We start from the raw sequence: 27,962 nt of genomic DNA on the forward strand, positions 1-27,962 counted from the left end.
CTATATCAGACATCAGTAATCATATGAAATGGCGTGATTTGGATGTCACGCCATCACCGCTAATACAAACAAAATGGCTCACATCAAGCAAGCTGTAAAGAGGTGTGACACTCGAGCTTTGATTTAGAGATCATTCAATCTCTATTGGAAGAAACCATTTAAGACATTTGATTCACTATCCAATTAACTTGCAAGCATTTGATTGTCCATAACTTCCGATAATACAGTTGAAGACTTAATACAACATCGAAAAGTAGACTACAAACAGTCCACATAACTCAGGGGAACTCGAGAAATACTAAATGAATAGCGGCGTTTCCGAATGTTATTATCCCATCTGCTGTCAAAATGTAGAAGGTCTTTCTTTTCTTTTACCAATTACACGTCCCGCGCTATTACTATTGGAATTATTGGCACACTTGGCTGGAATAGTTGGCAAGTCCTCTGACTCTGTAATTGTTTGAACTGAATGGCCGGTTAAATCAGCTTTGCACGAGGCTTGGTGTGACTCATGTCTTGTAATACAAATCCAAGTCCGCAGTTTCTCATCATCGCATTTATCATCTAATGGCACATGCCATGATCCTGTCTCACACTCCTACAAAGAAGAACATGAAGGAGAAAAATGTCAAGCAAGTGCCGAGCATTATGGTTCCACATGAGCATAGCAAACAACATGATTCCATAAAGAAACCAAGAAATATTACTCACCTGAATGATTGTAGAATATGGGGGTGGCATCACAAGCGTCAAGTTACCTTTGGCAAAATTATATCTAACCTGCAAAGGATTCATGACAAAAAAATACTTATCTTACTGATATATGATCGGTTACATTGGTTGAAAAAAAAAAAACAAATGATAAAGACAATGAATGCAACACAGCTACTGCTATGAGTCGATAAAATAGGAAAAAAGGCGTTTTAACATTTATTACAATAAACCAGAAGGCTTGAATGAAAAATGCTGATCCAAAGAAGATGCAGCTGTGTAAGGTACAGTGGGACTGGCCAAATAAATAGGAAGGACTACGTCTTTATGGAGAAGGAATTCCCTCGACAAGACATCCTTATAGTTACTGTACTAGTGATTTCAGTTCCTATTAATCAAGTTAACCATCTGAAGAATTAGAAAAACAGAAAGTGAAGAGGTACGATTCATCTATTATGTCAAATCTCATGTAAGTTAAGGCCACAAAGTTTGAGTAATCAATTAACATGAGCTTCAAGTACTACATCAATTGTCTGTTGATGTACTACAGACAATTAATTATAAATAAAAAAGTACTACATCAATTAATTACAAATAGCTAAGATAACTGTCTGTTGAAAGCAGATCACTGTCTGCCAATTTTGCCTTAAAACTTTTGCAATTCCTTGAAATGCCAATTCAACACTCCCATAATTTTATCGAAGAATTATTAAATGATAAATAGCACTTTCATGAATTGCATGTGTACCAGATAATATTTGAAGCTACTATGTAAAATAAGACAACAAAGCAAATCTATAATGGCTACTTGTTGGGGTTAGTGTATCTTGTTATTATCATATAGAATAAAACAGATGATCTGACCCTAAGAGGGATAAGAGAGAGAGAGGGGGAGAGAGGGTGGGGAGGTTGATTACAGAAACTAGAACATTCATATCCTTTTAAAATAGAATACGATAACATTAGAATTAAGTTAAATGCATACTTGATGCCTCTCTTTCCACTTAGGGAAAAAGGACCTTCCTAGGAGCTCAAATATATGATCTCTCATTTCATCATTTGTCACAAGCCAACATCCAAGTCTAACTGCTGCGTAGAGCCAATACCTAGGTCATAATAATGGCATCTTATGTCAGAAAGAATCCTCACAAAAACTAAACGTAGGAAGTCTAACTTAACAAAAGATTTAAGATAAAAACTAGAAAAGATGCTTAGCAAGATAAAATACTTAAAAAGGCATATGAAAGCAGGACTTAAATGCAAAATAAACTGCACGGAGAAATGTCCCAATCATTTCCAGTCATGCACTAAAATTATCACAATGAAATTTAATCTCAAAGCATTTTACTACAGAACATAACCCTTTAGCATTTCCATGAAAAGAATCTTGAACTTAGGATATAAAGCAGTTCCAAAACATCAAAATGAGTCACATTCAGAATCAATTTCAAATTTGGAGCTTGGAGAGCTTCTTGAGTTATTTCTGATCAGTGATTTAAAAAGCGCTAGGCGCCAAGGTCCAAAAACGCCCGAGACGCTAGGTGCTCGCCCAGGCACTCGCCCGAGCGAAGCGAGGCGCTAAAATATAAAAAAATATAATATAATTAATAAATATAATTATTTAAAATTTTAAATAAAAATATGCTATTAAATTAAGAAAATCTAAGATACAAAATCATAATGTCACATTAACAAAAAGTTTCAAAATTCAAAACAATAAAATTTTACATCAAAATCATTTATGTTGAAACCTAGCAATAATTTCAAATAAATAAAAAATTAACAACATTAAAATCAAAATAATATATTATTAATCTATTAACAGTATTGAAAATTAATCATTTCAAAATTCAAATAAACTTAATATTAAGAGTATATTGTATACCGAGCTTGACGGAAAAACGAGGAACCAGCGGCAAGCGGTGGTAGCGGCAGCGGCAGCGGGAAAGGGAAAGGGAGCGGGAGGCGCGAGCAGCGGGAGGGCTCGCGGGAGTCGCGAGCAGCGGGAAGGCTCGCGGGAGGCGCGAGCAGCGACAACGGCGAGCAGCGACAGTAGGAGCGACGAGCAGCGAGATCGGGATCGGGAGCGACAGCGGGTTAGGGTTGGGTAAGGGTTATATCGGTTTAGTTGGTTCGATTGAACCAACTAACAACCGAACCAGGACCGAACCAGACCTAAAATCCTGGTTCGGTCACTTGGTTTACCCAGACGCTCGCCCGAAGCGCCCAGGCGGCGCCTGTTTGAAGCGCGCCGCCTGGGACATTAGCGAGGCGCTCGGGCCTCGCCTCGCCTCGCCCGAGCGCCTTTTTCAATCACTGTTTCTGATGCAACGTATTTAGAGACAATAACTTGCTGTCTGTGTGAAAGATGAGAGAATGACTCATCACACATAACAGTGTTTCTCATGGTATCCAAGAGCGAATGCCAACTATTTAAGAGTCAAGTTGTAGCCAACTCATACCATTGAATTGCCAGGAGAGCACAGAAGTTTACAGGTTGTGCTGTTTCAGTAAATTTTCCAAATGATATCCTAGCCACAAATTTAGTTTTAAGTGGGCATTAACTTTTTTCAAGAAAAAATAAAGTAATAAACTATATTAGTTTAACAAACAATACATCCTCTGCTATGTTCATCAGAGTATAAAAGACTAAAATTCATCTGGCCATGAGTGCCTTCAGATTTTGGGAGTTATTAATGTGACACATGAATGCTTAAAGACCATCTTCATAGTGGAGAAATTCTTTAAAGCCAAGTGATTTTTTTTTTTTTTCATTCATGCATCAGACTTTTAGTCCCTGCTATTTGATGATTTTAGAGTTATTTTCCACAAAAAACATAGAGGGACAAATTTTTCAGATATACCTTTTTTCCCAATGAAATGACAGAATAACTTGCTGTTGATGGATACAGTACTTGATAACTGGTTTGACTAGCAAGGTGTTCCAATGTTACTAAGAATCCGTACCAATCATCATTAGATCCACTTGGTGTTGTGTACAATGCTCCTTTAGACTTCCAGGTAACCAGCAACTGCCTGTTGTGAGGATTTTCCATGAGGGCTTGAACGCGCCTATTGTGCAGAATAACAAGTGGCCATTTGTTTTCGAATCTTTTAGAAAGCTCTCCAACAACAGCTTCAAGCTGCTCTATTTAGGCACAAAGCACAGATGTAAGTATCAATTGCTGCACATCTATGTTAAAAGAGAATTAAAAAGCATTAAGAACAAACCTGAGACAAACTAAATCCACCATCTGCAAAATTTTGCTGATAAAGTGCAACATTTGCTCCATCAACAATAGCATCATAATTGTCATGGTCATCCAACCAATCCTACATAACGTTTGCAAACACATCTCAGATGATAAAGAAATTCTCTTTTCCCTTAGAATGTCAATTTTTTTAAGATTCAAATATCTCATTCTTCTTGTCCACCGCCCCCCTTCCTTTCTTTGTACCATGGTACATTTTGGTGTCACGCGTTGTGGTTATGTTGGAATAAACTGGACCCACACCAATCCGACCATGGATTGACATGTCCTTATACCCGGAATATAGAACCTTGGTTAGAGGTCCAAATTACAAATCATATTACCAAAAGTTTCGTAGACGATACAAGTCCCTTGCATTAATAATCTATTGGCATAGTGTTGATGATATAATATTCCTAGTATTCCTCATACATGATGTGAAGTATTTGACAAACGTTGGTGTCTGATGCAAACATAATAATCATTTTTAGTAGCCTGTGACTGATAGATGCTTATACCATTCAAAAGGTGTCTTGTAAGACACTTCAAAACTGGGCCATAAAATCTAAATATGCCATCATAACTTCAATTGAAAGAAGCTTTATACTGGACAACTATGGCAGATCATGTCACCACAAATCCACTCAACAAAGATGAAAACATTTGAAAGATATTTATCATGAAAGAGGATTTCAGCTTGCAAGGAGCCTAAGAGGCAAGTCCATTAATCAAAATAATGGACTTAGATTAATTATATCCTCACGACGCACTAAGACTCAAAACCTGTATGTTTGGCAATTCAGACAATAATATGGGGGAAGAAGCTTAAAAAACTGCATAATCGTGCCTCTAGTTATTTTGTGTTGTGAGTTGCTTGATAAATTTATCCAAGACCAATAATAATAATTATAGCAAGCAATTAGAACTGCTAGTCAATGTCACAATGATTTATCAATAGAAATCATGATTGTTGTTGAATATTATTCGAGGAGGAAGCATGATATTTTACCTGAAACTTTTTGAAATTTGACATGGCCTCCCTTTCCATGGCCAAACTGGCCACAGACTCTGCAAACTTCTGGGTCTCCGATTGATCAATATCCACGCAAGCCAATTGCTGTCTGCAGGAGGTGCAGCGCCCATCTGCATTGACATTTGCTCGGTTAACTTCCCATGTCCCCTCTCCCAACCACCCAAGCCCATGCCAGCCTCCACCATTCTTCAAGATCGCATCTTTTACCCTTCCACTATCCCAATTAGAGCTCCCAACCTCTGCCGCCGGTTTGCTCCTAAACCAACGCTCCAATATCTCAGCTGTGGTAGCGGTGACATGCCTCACATTGCTTCTCAACCTGTGCAAGTACTCATATACTTTCTCCTCCCTCCCCACCTTGGCACTCACTTCCAGTAGCGCGGCAATCTCTTGCTCTTCTGGCACGACACCCGTCGAAACCATATGATTCTCCACACCGTAAGCCTTCTCCGCTTCCAATCCCCGGCAAAAGGCAAAAAGCGCCGGCCCGTACGTCCTAAGCCTGGGGGTGGCCCCGTACTTCTCCCCCATCGTCCTCACCAGATCGAAAGCGAGGTCACCGCCTCCGTCGGGTCGCCGAGCGGCGATCCTAGCCATGGAAGTCACGGTCGCCTCGTTCGGCGCGATGCCGGCGGCGACCATGGCATCGAAGATTCGAGAACCGGCGTCGACGACGGACCGCGTCGACGCTTCATCGCCGAGGGTTTCGATCGATGAGGAAAGGATGTGTAGGAGGGAGTTGAAGTGGTAAGCCGAGAGGCGAAGGTCCTCCGCCACGGCGGTCTCGTAAAGCGCAAGCGCGCCGGCGAGGTCGCCGTTCTTGGAGCACGTGTCGAGCGCGTGCCGGAAGTGCCCCTCTCGCGAGCTGTTCTTCTTGTTCGTCTTCTTCTTAGCGGCTGCCGCCGTCGCCATTGCCGGCGTCCAAAAACCCTAAATGGCGCAGTTCGATCTCCACCGGCAATGTATATATCGTCTGTCTGATGTATGCGGAGAGGCGCAGACAAAACTCTACGTTTACGCACCTGCTGCATTTTGAGTCGATTCGAGTTGACTTCTTTTGCAGGTCAGTCATCTATTGTTGCTATGAATCGACGACATCTTTCATCGATCAAAGATGTATCAATCAAAGTCGTGATAGTATATTGTTGATTTGTATGATCAGAAGATCATATTGTTAATCCAAAATACACCTCTCTCGAGATACATATAAGATCTAATCATTATCAATCCATGAAGGTCAATATCGGCATGATGATACTATGTGACAGTAGATATGGCAGAATCTTGAATGGATTTGATACTATAATTATCGTTGTGAAAGGCTTGGATCTTATGGCACTTCTTTTAGATGACGTTGTCGTCTTTTCTAGAAGATGGATGATGAACGACTTAGATCTGTTGTCAGAAACGACAGAGAGCGGCAGGAACTTGCTTCTCCCACGTACGTGTCGACCGTGGCATGCAAACGTCACCATGATATCTCACTCGCAGGCGGTGGCGGTTCTCCGGTGCACTCGAACCGACAACCCCCCGGTGATGGTGGCGGTGAGGCCGGGAGTGAAATGCGGGGAACGGCCTCCATTAATCACCTCGATGTCGAACCTTGGAACCACCGAGACGATGACAGCCTTCATCTCCATCAGAGCCATCTCCTTGCCAAGGCAAACCCTGAGGCCGGCCTGGAACACGGGGTACTTGAATAGGCCCTCCGGGGTGAAGAGACCATCCCGAAGCCACCGCTCCGGCTTGAAGTCGAAGCAGTCGGACCCCCAGATGCGCTCCATCCTCCCCATGGCGTAGGGATGGTACGTCACTCTTGCGTTCTTGGTCACCATGGTCCCGTCGGGGAGCACGTCGTCCTCGAGGCAGAACTTGGAGTCGAACTGGACGGGCGGGTAGAGGCGCAGGCTCTCGTGGAGCACCGCGGTCACGTAGTGCATGCCCTTCAGCTGCTCGTAGGTTGGAACCTCGTCATTCTCGTCCTTCCCTTTCGTGACAGCGGCTACTTCATCACGGATCGCGGCCACGACCTTGGGATGCTGCGAGAGGAGGAAGAAGACGCTGGTGAGGGAGGAAGCCACGGTGTCGCGGCCCGCTAAGAGGAAGCTGATGACGATATCTCGAAGGTATCTGTCATCCTCGACGGAACTCATGAAGCGAGAGAGGAGATCATGGCCGGAGGCAGAGCCCAGAACCCGGCGTTGGCGTATGACCTCGTCCGCCAGCACATTCACTCTCCGGATCGATCGCCGTAGCTCTCTCTCGGATCCCACGTTGAGGAACCGCTTTAGCTTCCATACTAATGGCGCGATCGTGGCACCTCGCCGCGCCAACAACGTCGATGCCCTGTCGAAGGCCATGGCGAACTCGGACATGGGGAGTGACAGCTCCAGGCACCCTGGATCCAGCCCGAAGGAGATCTTGCATACGGTATCGAACGCGAACCTCCGGAATACGTCTTGAAGCTCCACCGTGTTATCCCCTGATGGATCAGACACGAATGCCAGAAGGGGGAGAAGCCGGTGGTGAACCTCACCGGAGACGATACGGAAGGCATACGAACGCAACGAGGCGCTGCCGAGCTCAAGGCTCGCCATCTTCCGCTGGAACCGCCATGCCTCTCCGTCGACATTAAATATGCCATGGCCGAGGAGATCACCGAGGATGGTGGAGAAGGGCTTTCCCTTGGGGAAGTTGTCGAAGTTGGTCTTGAGCATGTACTCGACGTTGTCGGGGTTGGCGGTGATCGTGTTCCCGAGCACATGGATTTGGACAGTTCCAGTCGGCGACTGGCGGAGGAGGTGGGCGTACCAGTCGCAGAGGTTGTCGAACTCGGCGGTCCACGTGGAACTCAGGTACGCCCTGCAGACAGAGCAGTTGCACCACGGCCGCCACCTCACCAAGAGGAGAAGCCCGGAGAAGGCGATGAAGGTGGCGGCGAAGATGAAGAAGAAAGAGGAGACGTAGCTTTGCAGCCATACCGCGGCTGCCATGCTTGGTCTCTCGGGGTTGGGATGGACCGGATAAGGAGGGGGAAGGCAACGGGGGAGGGGGCGTTGCTTTATAGGGGCAAAGCAAAGTGGATGGTGTACGTGCGACGACAGAGGCCTCTCGACATGACCGGTGATCGACAACCGCGCATGGGCTGCGCCAGCCACACGGCGAACACGGGCACGAACTCCTCGTGCGCTAAAAGGCGACGACTTGGGAGGGGAAGGCAGTCATAAGCGATGACGTCAGCGAGGGGAGGCAATGGAGCCGCACGGGACATCGGCTTCGCAGTCGGATTCACGTTTCGTTGGCTCTTTCCCTATTGGCGGAGCGATCGCGGGGCCCTGTTGACTTGACCTTCTCGTGTTATTTCTGTGTGCTTTGGACGGCCCGTATTGGGTCAATGATCGAAGCTCGCAGGTTTGGTGGTGGTGAAAGGTAAACATGAACTAATTAAGGAAAGATTGGGGTGGCAACTTAGCTTTAAAAGGGTATTAAAAGAAGGAATTAACATATATTAAATTAGACTTTGATGGAACATAAATACTTAAATTTATTGATCGTAAGTCTAAATTCAATATATCAATATAATTTTGTAATCATTAATAATATGAGACTATCCGATTGCTATATTTTCTTTTGTACTATAATATCTATCATAAGAAATAATGACTTTCGGTAATAATACCATTTGCTAAAATAAAAAAAATATATGTATTAATTATTTAAATTACATTTTTAACTCAAAATTGAGCTTACAAATCTATAGCTAAAAATGGATATGCTTCCCTTTTTTATTTTACAAAATAATTATGTTTTCTTTTTTTTATTTATTTCAATTGAATGAAATATAAATAAATAAAGAAAAAAAATCATGAAAATAATAATTTTGGTTAATTCATTCATACGTATTTATATGTATTTATAATATTTTTAGATTCCTAGAATAAGATATCGAAGAAGAATAAAAGGTCCTAATATAAGTGAAAAAGAAAAAACCAAAATAACTATGTTCCTTATTTATAATGCTTCAAATTCTTTTAGCAAAGTAGCAATGTGGGAAGAGAAAAATAAAGGCATCCTAAAAAGGACACTTTTAGCACATTTAGATTTCTCTAAGAAAATCATCCTAAAAAATATTAATCAATGATTATTTTCGCTAATTTACTCACACATAATTATATATATATATATATATATATATATATATATATATATATATATATATATATATATATATATATATATATATATATATATATATATATATATATATATATATATATATATATATATATATATATATATATATATATATATATATATATATATATATATATATATATATATAGTATCGAAGTTGGCAAGTATTTTTTAGGATGATAAACAAATAAAAAAAACTATTTGTAAATAATAAAAAAATTGCAAATTATGATTTGATTATTGTTTGAAGCATAGTTCTATGTTTTAGGAAGGAAAAAAAAAACATTAAATGCATCTGCCGACATTTTACATCCCATATCACATCAACATGATATATGACAACCCACAGATCATCGATCGTCTTAACTCGGCCCCCTTCCTCTCTCTATCTTTTGCTCTGTGCTGAATGCATTATTATTAGCATGGTCTGCAATATCGAACTATACCACTCGGTACGAGCGATACGTATCAGTCCAACAGATTATCGGTACGCGGACCGTTTGTTACCGGTCTGAGTGACTGTAGCACTATAGCAGAGCTATAGTATTCGGCACACCTGAGTATACCGCTCGGTACATCTGGGTGTATCGCTCGGTATACCGTACTATATCGGTATCGAGCCCAGATCAAAACACCGATACGGTACGGTATTACGAACCTTGATTATTAGTGTTTACCGGTAAACCATCGATACAAGTAGAAGCAGATCGTTGGTGTTTACGGGTAAACCATCGATGCATCGCTGCATGACTTCACCGACGCCAAGCAAGGCATGGGTGGCATCCATACATACCGTCATGTCGTTTGAGTCGGATAGCCAACACACGACGGTGGTCGCGACACGTCGGTAGCGTGCACAGCAATCCAACCACCGGTGGAGTTTGGTGTGGCTGTCGGAGTCGCACAGGAATGGCGTCCCTCACGTGTTCCATGTTTAACGTTCTCATGAATCAGTCTTTAATGATTTTTGTTTTTGTTTTTTTGATTTCGAAATCAAAAACTCATTTTTTTATTGATAAAAATAAAAATTAAATCAGTATACTTCGAATTTGATCTAATTCGATTCTAAAGTTAATGTCATTTAATGTAATAAAAACATTTAATGTGATAAGGATATCTTTCGGTCTTCTCATAGTTGTCATTTGATTTGATGAAACGGGAGTAGCTTTCAATTTTCTCTTTTGCTGGACTGCCATTTTCACCTCTCGCTAGCGTGTGGCTGTCTTCCACCAGTAGGTCGTGGGGACGTATGTGCTTCGATTGACGACGACTACTTCATCTTTTTCGATCGACAACTACAGTGGTGGGTGGAGGGTCTTTTATTTGGTGCTACTATTTCATCTTCTTCGATCGACTCACACTTATCAAATGATAAGTGTGTCCAAACAAATCCCATACGTGTTGTCAAAAAAAGAAAAAATGCATCCTTATGTATTTATATAATTGAGAATTCGAGTCGCATTGTTCTATATGATAATGATCTCTACGAACCTTGATAAAGAGTTTGTCAACATGTCAAATAAGCATAAGATTACATTTTGATTTCTTTTACGATTTTATTTCTTTTTATGTCAACGATCATATGCTTTGTCGAATTAGGGCAATTTATCGGAGATGTGTTTTGGAGATTGAATGCATATTGATGTTTTATAATTTTTTTGAAATTACGTTTGGATTGAATATTATATTATAAATACTCAATTGCTAATGTTATTTTAGGATCGTATTGTTTAAGTATTTGTGAGATGTTAATAGTTTTTTAAAAATTTCTCAAAGTTTTATCTTATAATATTGTTTCAAAAATAACCAAATATATAATAAAAACTCTATTCCTAATTTTTCTCTTCCATTCTCTTATATGATTTAATTTATTCATGAAATTTTATTTATTATTCTCGAATATCATTTTGCATTAGTTTATATGATTATATTATTTATTTATTATATATCTAGACCATACATAACTTTTTTTATAATAATATTGCATGCATTCAATTATTTTATTTTATTTATTTACTTACTAAATAAAAATATATATTCTTTTTTTTAATAAATATTTAAAATATAAATGATACAATTTATCACATAATGTCAAATGAAGTTTTGAAATATAATTTTTTCAAGAAACGTTGATGCTAATACACATTTAAGATTCAATTTTCATCTGTTATTTAAATTTTTTATAACTATATGTTCATTCAAACCTCTTTCTCTAAGTATATATTAAAAATATAAATATGTTCTATAATGGTTTTTTTTTAAAAAATGCTAAGAGAATAGTGGTATGCTACTTATGATTGAAAAATTCGAATGACCTATAATGAGTTTGCCCGAAAAAACCTATGCTTTTGAATCGTAATATCATTCAATCCCATATATGTTAGCCTCGACGAAAACCCCGATTTGATATATGATAATATCATTCAATCCCATATATGTTAGTCTCAACGAAAACCCCGATTTGATATATGGTAATATCATTAAATGTCATATATGTTAGCCTCGACAAAAACCCCGATTTGATATATGGTATATGGTGGCTTCGATGATACCATTGGTAGGGGGGTAGCGATAGGATCTCAAGGAACAAAAATCTGTCAAATTTTCAACAGGTTTTTTTTTTTTTTTAAGATTGCAATTCAACAAATGAAACCTAATTGATCGCTGCATGGTAGCAGCAAACTTCACATGAGAAACGAGAAAACGAAGAGGAGCATCCTCTTATGCCAACCCAAGTGGGGCTGTACATCCATCTCTTGTGTTATACAGACTACACTTCTCGATATAATGTCCTAAAATATTAATGCAGGCGGCAAGCGCATCGAATAGAACCACAAAGATGCTAGAGATCAACAACACAAGCTTTGGAACAGTGCAAGCTCTGCTAAAACATGGAAGCAGACCCCTAAAAAAGAGGGGTCATCGTCCCTCGAAATGACACGACAGGACAAAAAATGATGCAACTTGGTTTGGATGTTTTTGTTTCATTTGACACCTTAAACATCTCACATCATAGTGTAGAGTACTAATACTTCATACGAATACGTAGAAAAATTGCCCAAATGGTGCGATGGCCATTAAAGGCCATCTGAAGTCAACATCCTACGTATAAATGTACCTGCCATGTTCAATGCAAAGCTATTTTTGTATGTGTTATAAAACATTTCAGAAAAGGCCAGAGAAGGCTTCTTACATGGCAGTATCCAATTTCTTGGCAGCACGATTGGCACAATGTTGACCGACCCCATAGGCATATTGGCACATTTGGAAACATATTTGAAACCTGGTATCATACAGAAAATGGTAAAGAAAAGGTGAGAAAACGTCAAGAAATGTCCAAACCAGACGAGCAACAGACAATAGCGAAAAAGTTTTGGGGAAAAGAAAAAAGAGATTATGAAGAAATTGCAGCTAAAGCTTTTAAATTTAATAGCACTATTCTGACATATTAGACAGAAAGAAACCTGAGTTTGACTTGTTGGTAGTGGACGGCAAAAACTGATACCAGCGTTTCGTTTCGGACGAACCTGCGTGGCATTATGAAGATATTGCAGATAAAGGCATTAAAATTAACAGTTCGAGAAAATAATTTATAATGAACCACCCTTGCAGAATTTAGGCAGTGGACAGACATATCAGACATTATAATAGTTCATGTACACAAGTTTTGACAGAATATGACAGCAGAGCCTCGTGGGGCTGTAACTGCAGAAAATGAGTTTCACGCAACAATGAAACAAAGTCCTGCATCAATTCTTGGCCCTGCAATGCTTCGGAATAGGGCCATCAATAGCTTTCCTCGTCTGTTTCAGGCCTGCGGAGGTAGTATCGTAAACAGTTGGTCAACACCTGCAAGCACATTTAACCTCGTTAACTAGAGTGACACCTCCGACTCATCAACCTACAAAACAAGGCATGTATAGTATTCCGGCGTGTATCTGGTTCCCTCCGAAAATAAGAATGCAAGTGTCTAGCATTCTGAAAAATAAGTTCAACACTAAATAATTATTTTGCGTTAATACAGTTTGAACCATGGCCCCTTGTTGGCTACTCCAGACATGCCAAAATGCAAATGGCTCCAGACCCCATATATTTAGTCATTGAAGAATAACTACTATAAAATGAATTTTACCTGTGACAATGAACTGTTCAATGCAGCACCTCTGTAGCTTACATGAAACATATCCTTCGCTACTAGGCCCTGCAAGATAACACAAATATAAGCTTCACTCTTGTTCTTTATTCTTATTTTCCTTGGGTGCAGGATGAGAAAGAGACCTCAGTGTCAATCTCTGCTGACTCCACGTCTATATTGATGTCTGTTATGATCTTGATGATCTCCAAGAGTAGTCCTGGTCGATCAGCAGTCTCAATGTAGAGCAAGCTGGAAGATAAAATGTTCAGTTGGAGTTCGAAGATAATTCTTGAAATTCCTAATAATATAATAAGACTATTACTCAAAAGAACAAGAGCAAATAATGAAATAAAAGCACATCAAGTTTTATTATTAATTTGCAAATAGCAATGAAACATATGTAACACCCTAAAGGCACAAGAGAATCCTCGAGTGTAGAAAGGACAAACAGGAAATCTTGTAACAGGATGTAGCCATTTGCTAACGCAATACGGAATAAGAAAGATGTTGTTCCCGATCGAGTTATGCCAATTAATAACAAGGATTAACTGACATAGAAGTGCCATTATCTTAAATATAATTTAAATGTCTACACTAGGAAGCATAATTTTGCGCGCGTGCACACACACATCAATGCCTTGAGACCACTGCTAAGACATCTAAATCCCATAAAACATAATGTATAATTGATTATTGTATGTATTCAGTTCATTGCCAAACAAACAAAAAAGTCAAACTGAAAAGCATCAGTATAACATACTGACCTCAAATAAAGGGAAAATAGCTAAAGATGAAATAACTTACCTTCTCTTTGGTCCATCATCTTGCAGAAATACCTGTGTGGCAACATCAATATCTAGCTGTTGATTAAGAAATCAAAGATTTAGTAACTCATTTTGGAAAGCATGAATGACCACAAGACCATCTGAATTTGAATAACTATTTTTCAAGTCTGAATAAACAAGCATCAGATCCTCGTATAGGACAAGGACTTTATTCCATGACACAAGCAGTGTGCAGCACCTTGCTCATGCCAAACTAGTGCTACCATGCATGCCATGTGTCAAGTACTTTAGTGGGTATCACTCTTGAGGCTTGTTCATTCCTATGCAACCAGCACTGCATGCGTCACCTTCTGTCAGATACTTCTCTCCTCATCATCCTCCTCCCCTCCTCTTCTTTTCTGCCTCCTCCTTTTCCTCCTCTTTTTCTCTTCTCTCCTGCTTCCCCTTCTCCACCCTTCCCCCTTTGGGTATGTCAGTATGCTAGCACATATCAGACCCATAACAGTCCAACCATTGATTGGTATGGACTCGGTAACCAAAATTGTATTTCTTGGTTGTGACTATTTTGAACAAAGTAAAATGACTAAAAAACATAACTAAAATCTATGAATCCTCATATCTGTAACATTAAGGGTATTTAAAAGCAACACAAGCAAAAAGATGTAAAAAGCAACAAACAAAATAAATGTTTACATAATAAATAATCAACCGGAATATAAAAGGCATCAAAATTCACATTTTATTTATAAAAAAATTGTGAGTAACTAACAAGAGAGAACTTATATTAAAATATGAGAATCCACAAGAACCAGATATACTCTCATCAATCACAACAATATCATTAGCAAACAATGCACACCACAAAAGTCTACCCTGGATAGGGATAGCAAATCATCCCTCCATGTCAACAACAACACAAGTTTGTTATACACATTTTTCTTACTTCAATATAAATTCCAAGTTTGTTATACTCTCATCAATCACAACTTTTCTAAAACACACTTTATAAATATTGTGGAACTAAATCATATGCTTCTTTAAGTCACTCAAAACCATATGCAAATATTTTTTCCTCTCTATATTTCTCCATTAACTTTGTGAATAAATAACATCTAGTTGATCTTAAAAGCATCAGACTAAACTCATAAAACTATATCCTATCTTTCCTTCAACAATTCTTTCCTATGTATCATTAGCTTAGTTTTCTCTGCAATAATAGCATCTTTGACCATCTCCCTCGGATCAAAATGACTGGTCTTATTTTAGAGAACATTTTTTAGGGTTCAAATTTTTGTTAAATATCATTGTCTCCTGAATTCTCTCAAAACTTGATAGTGATTCTTTCAAGTCCTAACTCATACCTATTTTCATCTTCAAAGCATAGTTAGTCAGACAAGTATCAGGATTGGGTTCAGTTAGAAAACTGGTGTCAAAGAATTAGTTGGGCCAGATCTATCGAAAAATTAATAAAAAGTAAAATAAACCATAAAAGGCAAAACATTAGGAAACTATAAAATAAATTTTATGAACATGAAATTTATAAAACATGATAAAATTTCTCTTACTTTCAAGTGTTATTAAATATCTAACTTATAAGGATATGATTCCCTAATATAAATGATAAAAATTATATGAAAGATGGCAATGTTAAAATGGAAATTAATTCATTAAATAACTATGATATATTTATTAAAATGAATAATAGTTAGACAATAGTAAGATATTACTGTACAAAACAACCATTAAATATTTATCATACAAAATACTCAGAATTTATCCACCTATAGCTCTGATGATGGCGATAGACCTTAATGTGGGCCATAATAGTCTCTTATAACCGTATAGGTGAAGTGTAAGGTAGTGCAAATTTGTAACTTTAGAAAAATAGAATATTTTATTTGAAGAGTATATGAACAGTAATTTATTTGAAGAGAACACAAACAGTAATCAGAAAAAATCCAAATCTCATGAATTCTCCTTAATTTGTGAAATCATCCCTGCTTTCTTTAAAAACTTACAGCTTACTCCCCATCATCTTCTTTCTTCTCTCAAATAATTCTTTTCCCTATTAACTGCAGATGGCAAACATTGTGATAAAGATAACATTAGAAATTTAATTGTTAGAGTGAATAGCTCTTCTATCATTCATAACCATAGCCACAGGATCCATTTTTCTCTTTCCAGTATCTTGGTTTTCTCATTACCCCACTCGTCCCTTCAATTTACTTTTTCTTCTTTTGAGGCGATCAACTTCGTTAGAATTGGCCAACATTGGCCTACTCCAATTTAGTTACATCAACTTCATATAATTCCAAGTGATTTCCTGACAATAAGATGAAGAAATCAATCAATATTGCATCCATGTTCCACTGTACCAATATGGATTTCCACTATACCAGCATGGATTGGATACACCATTACAAAATCAATTTATATAGCAAAATGTGCAGAAAAGCTTCTTTAACTCATCAACTTAATTTTTATGGACAAGTCTACTATTTCAAGATTTACAATTAATTAAAATTGATTGTATTGAAAGTTATCTATGGAATGCTTATTATTTTTTTTTTTATAAAAAACCTCCATCTTTATTTCTGTATCATTAACAAGTACTTGTTGCTTCATCCATTATGCATCTAATATTATATACATCTCAAACCGTCCATTCGGTAGCCTTGGCAATCCAACAAATCCAAGTCCCAAACTCCTTTTTCCAATCCACTCTTAAAAGGCATTGTATTATTATCACTTTCCTAAATTCCATCATTTAGTTCAAGTAAAGAAATTTCCTATGAGCTGGGGAGTCTTGGTATGACGGTAAGGTTGCAACCTGAGGAAATAGGGTTTGAGTGATGGAAACACTCTCTCTATGTTTATAGGTAAGACTATATGTTAATCCTCCCTATACCTCGTGCAATGATTACAGCTCTCAAGAAAAATTTACCACTTACGTTTTTAGATTTTTTTTTGACACATTACCTCTTTATCAATGCCTATCGATGGACAAACTTACAAAAAAGAAATCTGACCACTTAACATGAGAGCACAAAAGACAAAAAACAATAGCATTTTCTAATAATAGCTTGGTTAGATAGTTTCAACCAAAAAACATCAGACTATATACCTTTTTCTCTGGGGGTTTGACTCCAAAAACTTCACCCATTGCCAGCCTTTCACTCGATTCCTATTAAAGAGACACTTAATTAAAAGAATAAAACAAATAGACCATCTAAAATTAAGCAAGCTAAGTAGTTACACACAGGATGATACTTCAAAAGATTGTTGATGATGGAAAGGCGAATCTTTTCTAGCATAGCTGGATCCTCAACCTTCCGCCCCCTGAAAAGTTAATTGAAGCTACTATTAGATCCAGTTAATAGCACATGAAGCTTGTTCAATGCTATAATTAACATTAAGAATATTCTTTTCAAGATAGAATAGTGCATATAGACATGCATGAATTTTTTATTCTAATCTAGCAGATGTGTAAAACATTTACCAGTGGTTTTTGTTATTCATGATGCATATACTAGAAAGTTTATATATGCACAAATGAATAATATTCATACACTAAACAAATTTTTTAGCATGGCATATTTTTACTCCCTCAGCAACCAATCTTAGTAATCAATATACAAAGTTCCCAAGCTTGCAAGATATACACTAGAAATCAAAACAGTAGTTGGTTGTGTGAACCTAGATTCAGCATATGATGCTTGTAGATGGCATGGACCACACAAGTCTTTGGTAAGGACTAGGGAGCAACTGAATTTTAGTTGGTCATGAGATTTGAGTTGAGAGCCATCATTTCAATTTAAGACTCAATTGTTTTTTGTTTTTTGTTTTCCTTGTATTACTTGGATTTTAACGAGTTCAAATGAGGTATCGCTAAATTAAAATATTTAAGTCAGTTAAGGTTCAGTAAGATATCTTAAGTGGCACTTACCTTGAGTGATACACTGCATCATCACTGAAGCAGTGGGCCCATTGTGAGGTATTCATCCAAATGAAAGAGATGGGAAAAGAGGATAAACATTCAGCTCTTTTGAGGTGCATGGGAGAGCCATTACACCGACAAAACTCTTCTTCAATGCCTCTTCTTCTTTCTCTTTCCTTTACTACCTCTTTTGCTCAGAGATTAAATAAGATACATGTATATATGAGTTTTGAGTCATGTGAACTCTAGTTTTGAAAAAAGGAACAAAATATTGTCGGCTTGTTCTCTCACTGGCTCTCTGGTGAAACTTCTGTTTTTCATCTCTTATGATCAGTTCTCTTGCTCTCTTCTCCTTACTGCATATTCCATCTCTGTCCTTTGCTTGCTGTTGATTTCTTGGATTTTTAGTGTAACCGCATCATATGTTATCAACACACATCATCAGTTTTAGTCGAAGATCATTCGACTTTGGTTTCTTTTAATTCCAGCATTCTGTTCCCTAAAAAATGCTTGTAAACTTCCAGATGAAGACCTAAATTATCTTATTATTTTGTCTCATAAAGCTCTTTTCTTTAATTTAAGTAACCCTAAACCCATAGGGTTACATCACATCATTGGCAAAGGATGAACAATAACATTTGACATATATAGTACCATAGTATGTTATGCATGTGTAACATTGGTCCATAGAAAGAAAGATAAAAAAAAGACAGAATAATGGCATAAAATCCAGCTAAGATGTCCAATACAATTCAGATCAAGAAGTTTCAAGAGACTAACAATAGAAATATAAAAAATGGGTACACTCAAAAGAGATTATTTTAAAGTCATGCAAGAAGTTTCTAAATGGATACAGTACACCTCCCATTCTTTATGTAGAATAATTTGGAACAAAGGCATAATAAAACTAGTGACTTCAATAAGGACAGACACTGAAACAATGTCAGACAGAAATTAAAGTACTCACGCCCGCATAATGAAAAATTTTGTCTTCACAACAGAATCCTCAGTTGTCACAGTTCCTTTTGTCACATCCAGTCCCAAATCCTTAAGAGACCGCATCTACGTCATTGCAATAAAATTTGAAATTAGAATTTCCTACAATGAGATTAACAACCAAAAAGCCCTCATTAATCCATATACATAAATCAAATCATCAAACAAAAATGAAAAGAAATAACAAATCTTCAAAAGTACAGAATAATAAACTAATTGACCTCAATCGAACAAATCAAATTCAACTCTAACAACAATCCTACTAACCTTTAGCCTAGAAAGAACTCAAATGTTCAGCAGGTCTCTTTGCCTAGCTTAAAACGGGTTGTTTAGCTCTCTCTCACCTTTCCCCTCTCTCTTACAACCCTTAAAATAGGTTTCTTTAAGGTTTCAACTGACCAAAACTAGCCTTTCACAGTGCCACAGGTGCATACCAATGTACCATTTGATGGTGCATTGGCACAGATCAGACTTGTTTTAATCACACCATCAACCAGCATGGGTCTGGTACCAAAATTTGAAAACCTTGAGTGATGTTAATTTATTTAGTAATCCATAAAAGCATTCTCTACATGTAGCCAGAAAATACTCTGAGAATATAACTTGTTAAACCATTTTCAAGCAGATATATACCAATCTTTGTAAAATTCCTTTAGAATATGGTAATAGGATAAAGGACTTTACCGTGTCCACTAGTGCTCCCAAACGGTCACCAAAACTAAGTTGCACGATTGTTGCATCGGAATCTGAATCTTGATCTATCAAAACTATTGGCATTGGCACTGATTCTTGATCAGACATCTGCCGTGGATCGTAATCATATCAGAAGAGCAAAAGTAAGAAATACTTAAAAAACAGTTATTAAAAACAGATTATAAGTTTAGACAATAAAGAACAGGCAAGACCTACTGCTGTCAAATGCCTTACACATAGAACAAGAAAACACTTCATATGAGATCGTAGAAAGACATCAAAGTTCAATACGAATATCATCTGTACAAGATTTGAACCACTCAGAGTCTAATTAAATACTTAAAAAGAGCATCCAGAAGTCATCTACAATAAATTCTTTTATCAATCAACTAATGCATGTTTCCGAACAAAATCATTTCAAATTTCAGGGGATACAAGAACAAGCACTGCTCTAAATACAAGTAGAATCATGACAAATCAATCTAACAAATTGTACCAAATATGTTGGGCTATAAGTCATCTAAGTTGTCTAGCATTACACCACCTTGGATTTTGTGTTTACTTTCAGATATAAGTAAAATCTCAGTTTAATCAGTTGAAGTTATACCTTACCTATAGTAAACGAATTTTGAAATAACAATTAAATAACACATTGTCCCTTACAGTTGGTACAAGATTATTTGCTAATACAACTCTTCAGCTCCTCATAGTGAGGGCATATTTATAAAAAAATAACTGGAGTACACAGGAAGATTTTATGACATACCCTTGACGAAGATCCCAGCATATCAGCTGAATTGATAGAAGTCTGAGGGCAATTCCTACATCATAAAGTTAAAATAGATGGTCTTTGAGATCGTCAGATGCCAGTAATTGGATATGTACCTTAACCGAAATGCTCAGAGTAGAGAACGAAGCATAAACAAGGAAAATGAAAATTGTGTTGCACCCCCTGGCCCCCAAATCCCTCTGTAAACCCTCTAAAAATAATAAAGGAAGAGAACAACATTTATATAAAGTGTGATTCGAGAGAATATGTCACTTAAAAATTATCTTTCCAATTTATACAAGCTCTCAATGGAGAAATAACAAAAAATATATTAAACCTCAGGAGGTATATTTATCATATTTACAATAACATAAAGTAAACAAAAAAACTGAAACTAGTAGAGTCCATATTGGCATTTAAAGGCTCTACTTCCAATACTGGTTGAAGTGTTCTGATCCCATACACCTTTACTTTTAAGGCATTAAACTATAAAGCACATTGACTTTAGTACCATTTCATGCCACAGAGCTCCCGCCTTCCAGATTTCGTTCACGATAGCAGGAAATAAAAAAGAAAATCATTATCACATTATTAATGTGCAATCTTCTCGTCAAAAGTTGGGACTTACCAAGGCCACATTATTAATGTCCTCAACTACGACTTACGGTTTTGTTATTGTTATTATACTCTTCTCATCAAAAGTGATGACTGACCATGGGATCAGTTTGCATTAATAAATATATAGGAAGAAAATTAACTTGTTGAGTACCGAAGGCCTCAATTAGTTGTTTCAGAAAACATTATTACAAGAATACCAGAACTAGCAAATGAAACCGGAATCAAGGAATTGACTCGAACCATCTCAGAAACAACATCAAATCAAGCATTCCAACAAGTTAGAGCAATCCAATAATTCTACCAGCTGACCAACCAGTGACAACACAATCTCTATCAACAATTCAGTGACTCGACCAGATTATAACAAAAACAAACATCTGGAGATAAAATTAAATTCTACATGGTATAATGACAAAGGAATCAGAATATTCAAGAAAAATCCGCATCAAGAACCACTGCAATTATTTCAATCCACAGATAATGCGCGAGAAATCAGAAGACACCTAAATCGAACCAGAAACGACAAGGCATCAATCAGTCGTCTCATAAAACATTTTTACAAGAATACGGAACTAGCAAACAAAACCTGAACCGAGGAATTGACTCAAATCATCTAACGAACAACAAAAATCAAGCATCCCAACAATTCAAAGCAACCGAATTATTCTATCAGTTGACCAATCAGTAACAACACAATATCTATCAACAATTCAGTAACTCACCCAGATTAAACCTCCTATGAGAAACCAAAAAAACAAACATCTAGAGACACCATACACTTGTACATGGTAGACTAACAAAGGGATCATAATAGTCCGCATCAAGAATCACCGTGACCATTTCACACCAGAGATTATGCTCGCGAAATCAGACGAATCCTAAATCAAACCAGAAACGACAAGAAGCACGATCCTGACAGCCCCAAGAACAACCTACCGGTGAGAGAACAAAAATCAATAGCAGCGAATCGGAGCTCACCCGCGCATCGTCCCGAGGAATCCGCCGACGGAGACGAAGGATCCATGGAAAAGCGGCGAGAACCGGGCGGTCTCGTGGCGAATGAAGCGAGGGTGGAGGAAACCGACCGCGAGAACCCTAGATTGGCGAAGAGCGGTAGCGGAGAGGGAGTGGGAGGAGAGGAAAGCGGTGGCCAGAGCCATCTTCCAGGGGGAAGAAGAGACCTTTCGGCCGCGGATCACAATCGAGTCGAGTGATGGGAGGAAGGAAGAGACCGCACAGTGACAACAAGTGGGCGTCGCCAATATATAACAAGGGTGCGGATGCTTTTTTAGCCGCCCCACGAATCAGCGAGCAAAGCTCTGTGGGACCCGCAGTTTTGGATGGATGCTGGGTGAGCCCAACATTGCTGTGGTAACAATGACGATGTGACGAAAGCAATCAGATCGAGTCACGGATCGTCGATCGCTGATCTGATTGATAGGCTCACTGGTTTAACTGTATCCTTGATTAATATTATGTAAAAATGTATAAAACACTTTAAAATCTTATGTATCATTAGAAATATTTTAATTATATATCGTAAGCATAATTGAAATTCAATTGGTGGGAGCCTACAATTCAAAATTATACGTAATATAATATTTTTAAAAATATTAAATATCAAAATTAATATAAAAATTTACAAACCATAATCTTATAGATAGACAATGATCGACGAAAAAGAGTTATCGGATGGAGAGGACACGAGGTTAAGAGTCACCTTGGTTTGGTCTGGACCGAAGGCGTAAGGACATCATAGGAATTCATATAGTAGTCCTACGAGTCAGTTGATGGGACACTAAGGTATTTAAAATGATTCCGAGATAATCTTCCGAGGGAATTATTGAGTGGCAGAATCGATTCTTCAGTAGGTTCTTACATAAATGTCAATATTGGTGGGAGAGAGTTTCTTGACCCAATTGCTCGAACGCTCAAGTGAGTTTTTAAATAGCATATAATGTAAATGAGTTATTTGGAGAGTGATCCAACCGTGGGTTAGCATGGAGGGTCGAATTTTATTTTTAACCATGGAAAAAATTATTTGTAACGATTGATAACGTCTTTCTTTTGACCTTTTGTCCACAAAGGTGACAAATTTGAATAACCTCCTATGGATTATTGTCCACGAAGGTCGACCGAGGGAGAGGAAAGATAAGCCTAAACGATCTTCTATGGATTGTTGTTCATAGAGACTGATAAGATCAATTCGAATGATCTCCTATAAAATGTTAGTCACGATAATCGATAAGTAATAACTATCCCCACGTCAGTACCAATGCGTTGAGTGATTTAGCCTTATCTTTCATGTTAGTGCATTTATGACAACCAATTAACGAGTTGAAATTGATTATCAAAATATTTTCTTAAAAAAAAAGAAAAGAAAGAACAATTAGATATATATATATATATATATATATATATATATATATATAAGAAAAAAAACGATCGATATATGTAAACTGTAGAGAATGATATCAATATAAAAAAGACGGTACACTAAGAGAAAAATAAAATTTTAATATAAAAGGTATATAAAATATAATATAAAAGGCATAAAATAGCATGAAATATAATGACATTGAGTAAAATAAAAACCAAAATATTAATAAAAATACATTATTTATTGTGAATCTTAATTCCGATCCCAGAATTATCACGTCAATCGTGTAAGATGACTTAGGCATTCATATTAAAAGAATGAATTTTCAGTTCTATTTCCAATGAACAAAGCTGGTGTCAACCACAGTGCAATTACATGCATCAAAGTCCCTCTCATAAATTCTTATTGAATCTATGATGGCCCTTAATGTGGGCACCAGGGAGGGTATGGAAATTATGCTTTGTGCTTGTTCAAAACTTTAATTAGGGAAAGAAATTAATGAATAATGTTAATATGACCAAACACACTTATAGTTAAGTAATATCATTTTTAATAAATCTTTCATAATAAATAGAGAGTGATTTAAATTTAATTTATTATGGTAACAGGATTAGCATCACAACATTTTTGCTCTTCTAGTTTCAATGTACCAACATTAGTGTAAAGGGCAATTGCATTCAGTTTCACTATTTTCAAACACATTTACCATGTTCTAATTCAATATTATTGATCTCTCTTGCCATTACTCTTGCTCTGGAAACAAATCATAAAAGAGAATGTTGTTGTTGTTGTTGTAGACATATTCTGTTAACAACAAAGATTGCAGATCTTTCTGGTCAATGTTCTATCACTGAGAGCAAACTAATGTTGTTCATGGACACAACAATGCAGATGTTCCTTGATATTTATCTTCGCAATGAATACAACTAAGGACGTGGTGAACATTATTAAACCAGGGCTTCAGCCACAAGCAACAGCAACAACACAGTTCAATGATCAAACCCAACACTCATCAGCCGGCTTCTACGCATAGCTGCACATCCCATATCTGCAATGGCTTCCCTTGCTGCACTTCTTGCCACACCCGCCGCAGTTCTCATCGTTGTGAAACGGATTCAGGCATTTACCTTTGCAGCAAACCTCGGCAAACTTGCACTGCACCCCGCAGCGGCCACAATTGAACAAGTCAGTCTTCAGGTCCACGCAAAGATTCCCGCAGCAGGTCGGGCCGGGACTTCTTGGGAGTTTGCACAGGTTTCGGTGCTCCTTGCACGACAAGGAACCTCTCCATCTGTGCCGACCCAGCATGCGACTAGCTTCGTCGGAGAATGAAGTCATCTGATCCTGCTCGCCTTTGTGAGTATCTTCTGCGGCAAGAGAAGTGGTTAAAGCCATCAAGAATATTATCAGAAGGAATGACCTCATCGTGTGCAAGGAAGCTCTTCTTAAGTGTTGTTGCAACAGAAAGATTGCAGGGATGAGGAGAGCTTATGGAGGGTTGGGAGGTACTTATAAGGGAACACAAAGGAGGTAGAAGGTTGAAGTATGCTAATATGACAGTTGCATTGTGTTGGAGGATAACATTTTTGTTCAAGTAATAGAGGAAAGTTAGGCCTCTCAATGGACTGCCAAAAGATTCACAAGACACACATCTAGAACTGGAAACATGGGATTCCTTTTGCAATTACTTTCTGAGTCATGGATTATCATGGCCAGTTGGGATGGAGAGTTTGCCTACTAAATTGCATTCACATCAAAGGCAATGTATTATTCCTCACAGAGAGTACTCTCTCTCTCTCTCTCTCATAGAAAGGTGACCTGAAAGGAATAAAGAATAAACTGAGTGATTCACAGAATATATTTGTTTTGCTTTAAAGAACCTTTCCTTGATGATTCACACTTATATAAAAACGTGTAAACAGTTGAATTTAAGGAAAAACTATAAACTAAGCATGATACAATTTGATTGGCTTTAGAAAAGCTTTCCTCACTAATTCCATCAGATTCCTTGACTATTTCTGTCTTGGTTTCCCCATATAGAGTTTCCTATTCCTCTTGATAGCACTCAGTGCATGCATCCTAGGGCTCATAATTAGTCCAGATGTCCATTTTTTTTCATAAACATCATAAGCTATTAGTAATAAAAGATCAACATAAAATTATTACTAAAAAAATTCACAAGGTATCATCAGCAAGTGTTGATACATAATTTTGGCAATATCTTCTGATATGAATGAGTATATTTCTGTCCAACAGCACCCAACTTTCCTGCTTTGGTATTTTGAACATAAGACTACAGACGGCCACATCAAAACCATGCTAATCTAGAATGCTCATTAATTTTCAATTGTTTTACCATGTGTTGAGCTCAACCTGGACACAGGCTAACAAAGTAGTCATATGGCATTATTATGTGCTAGAGCAACAGGTGTGTCATGGCTTCCCCAGGCCATATGAGATGTGTGTTTAGACTACATAGCATGACTAGAGTACTGTGCCAATCATTTGAAGTATATGTTTCAGTATATTTTAGCCCAAACCCATTGAGATTCAACAGTAAGATTATTTCTTTACAACCTAGATGATCAGGATGCGACTCATGGAGTAAGGACCGTAAAGTTACATACTATAAGGTCCCGCATCAGAAGGGCTTCAATGGATTCACCCATTTAAGGGCATCAACGATCTCCAATCAAACTTTTGATATTCAGTCACAACAGTGTGAAAGAACTTTAAGAGATATTAGAAGTATTAGACTTAGCTAGATAAAAATGTTTATACAACACTAACAGTATACTCATTCGAGAATATTAATATCCATCAGCTCAGTGATTTTGGACCAAAATCATGCAAAATGTAAAAAAAAATAATAAAATGTTGTACAAGTAGTTGGCGTTCATTTAAGTACTTGTCTACATTCTACAACCTATCGAAAAAACATGTTCTTTATTTTTCAGAAGAGGCTTCAGAAATTAAATAGTTAATGGATCATAATACTCCATCAAAGAAATTGCAACATTCAAAACATCGAAACGTCTTAAAGACTGGACATCAATAGAATGCTTAGTCTTGTTCCTCATAAGAACAACAATAACAGGTCATAGTCTACCAGTTATATGGTGTTGGAAATATGAATCGTTTGTCACCATTGAACTCTTCACATACAGCATTCTTATTTAAATTTAGAGTGTTCAAATTTTTTACTTATAATTTCTAGAAAAGTCTCCTTAGACATCTCTCTACCTCTAGTCATGCCACAATTACTACCAGTCTCATCTCTTCTAACTACAAAAACTATGGGTCTCTTACACATATTATAAGCATCACCTTTTTTATTTCATATATGCCCAAGGAGATAAACATGTTTCATAGTGAACATCTCGCCTACGAATAAAATCAACCTTGAAGTGATCAATTAGAATAGAAACTGTTCAATTCCAGTCCAAACCACCAAATTAATTTACACCCGGTCTGACATTGCTGAAACTTCAGAGACTAACAAAAGTTAAATTCGACAAACGTTTAACAAACAGGATCAAACCATAAAATCTACATAAAGCCTTTTTTAAATACTAATCAGTACCATACCACTTCAAATCCTTCTTGCAGCTTGCAAAGCTAAGAGTTTTAGCTATAAGAAAAATGCTTCCAACATTCAACAAACAGAGAGAAGCGTATCTGTGAAAATTGCTTTCTTCTACAAATTGCCCGAAACTACATCTCTTGGGTTGAAAAGTTCTCATGTTAGTGATTCCAGGAAAGTGAAATCTTAACAGTTTTGTGTTCCAGAGTTTCCAAATGCAAAACTTCATATCAAGGTCATGATATTTACATGATTGCAAGCCAATATTCGGATTTGAACTGCAATTATTGAAATATGTTACCCAATAAATCGTCGCCAAACAGTTCCAACCAATTATACCCAATTTCATATGCTTACATACCACAAGAAAAGAACAAGAGAGGAGCAGTTACTCTAATGCTCGGAGGGACTCATTGGAAACCCAACAGCAGCCTCGGGCGGGTGGGCACCAATGGGCGCCACCGTCTGTGCCGAGACTCCAAAACCTTCTCCCGTCACCGTCAACCCGCTACCGTCCTCGAGGGCCATCAACCAAACCCTGGAGCGACCGGTTCCGGCAAGGGCACCCGAGGTGATTGCGCCAGATCACGTGACAGGAGCGTGCGGTGTTACGTATGAGAAGGGATTTCTTAAAGCGGAGGGATTATACTCGTTATAAAATATAAATACGGTGATATATATATATATATGTTTGTGTGTGTGAATTCCGTCCAATTCTATCTCCGCCTCTCTTCCCCTCGGTCATGTCGAATCTAACGTCACCTTCACAGGCACCATCGACCCTCGTTGGAGTCGCTCTCGCGCGACAAAGAAGGAAGCAATGGAGACGACAGCGACAGCCCTCATGCCCCCTCTTTCCTCGTGCGAGGATCGCGGG

The 27,962-nt window shown here is 37.7% G+C and overlaps 3 protein-coding genes and 1 long non-coding RNA gene across 5 annotated transcripts; all 4 read right to left on the bottom strand.

Moving 5' to 3' along the window:
* Positions 1–117: 117 nt before the first annotated feature.
* LOC135644642 (proteinaceous RNase P 2-like) lies at positions 118–6,041 on the bottom strand. 2 transcript variants are annotated; one of them, XM_065162408.1, is made up of 6 exons: positions 4,972–6,024; positions 3,943–4,044; positions 3,679–3,854; positions 1,697–1,817; positions 712–780; positions 118–598 (listed from the first exon to the last, which is right to left on the bottom strand). In XM_065162408.1, exons 1-6 carry the CDS (start codon positions 5,905–5,907, stop codon positions 344–346), a joined length of 1,659 nt encoding a protein of 552 aa, XP_065018480.1. In that variant the 5' UTR covers positions 5,908–6,024; the 3' UTR covers positions 118–343. The 2 variants fall into 2 exon arrangements, 1 of the variants encoding a protein (XP_065018480.1); XR_010498553.1 differs by lacking the exon at positions 118–598 and having other exon boundaries at positions 3,576–3,854; positions 4,972–6,041.
* An 85-nt stretch (positions 6,042–6,126) lies between these two features.
* LOC103995925 (cytochrome P450 94C1-like) lies at positions 6,127–8,014 on the bottom strand. The gene has a single exon (XM_009416672.3). It carries the CDS (start codon positions 7,986–7,988, stop codon positions 6,477–6,479), a length of 1,512 nt encoding a protein of 503 aa, XP_009414947.1. The 5' UTR covers positions 7,989–8,014; the 3' UTR covers positions 6,127–6,476.
* Positions 8,015–12,758: 4,744 nt separating this feature from the next.
* LOC135646011 (ACT domain-containing protein ACR12-like) lies at positions 12,759–22,367 on the bottom strand. Its single transcript, XM_065165057.1, has 10 exons — positions 22,101–22,367; positions 20,502–20,556; positions 19,727–19,843; positions 19,014–19,108; positions 17,370–17,448; positions 17,234–17,293; positions 14,129–14,184; positions 13,468–13,573; positions 13,322–13,390; positions 12,759–13,038 (listed from the first exon to the last, which is right to left on the bottom strand). Exons 1-10 carry the CDS (start codon positions 22,280–22,282, stop codon positions 12,976–12,978), a joined length of 882 nt encoding a protein of 293 aa, XP_065021129.1. The 5' UTR covers positions 22,283–22,367; the 3' UTR covers positions 12,759–12,975.
* Positions 22,368–24,281: 1,914 nt separating this feature from the next.
* On the bottom strand, positions 24,282–27,690 carry LOC135645482 (uncharacterized). The gene is made up of 2 exons (XR_010498799.1): positions 27,478–27,690; positions 24,282–25,320 (listed from the first exon to the last, which is right to left on the bottom strand). It is a non-coding gene; the product is annotated as an uncharacterized LOC135645482 (long non-coding RNA).
* Between the last annotated feature and the right edge of the window lie 272 nt (positions 27,691–27,962).

Source organism: Musa acuminata, chromosome BXJ3-8, assembly GCF_036884655.1.
Source record: "Musa acuminata AAA Group cultivar baxijiao chromosome BXJ3-8, Cavendish_Baxijiao_AAA, whole genome shotgun sequence".
Taxonomy (NCBI): domain Eukaryota; kingdom Viridiplantae; phylum Streptophyta; class Magnoliopsida; order Zingiberales; family Musaceae; genus Musa; species Musa acuminata.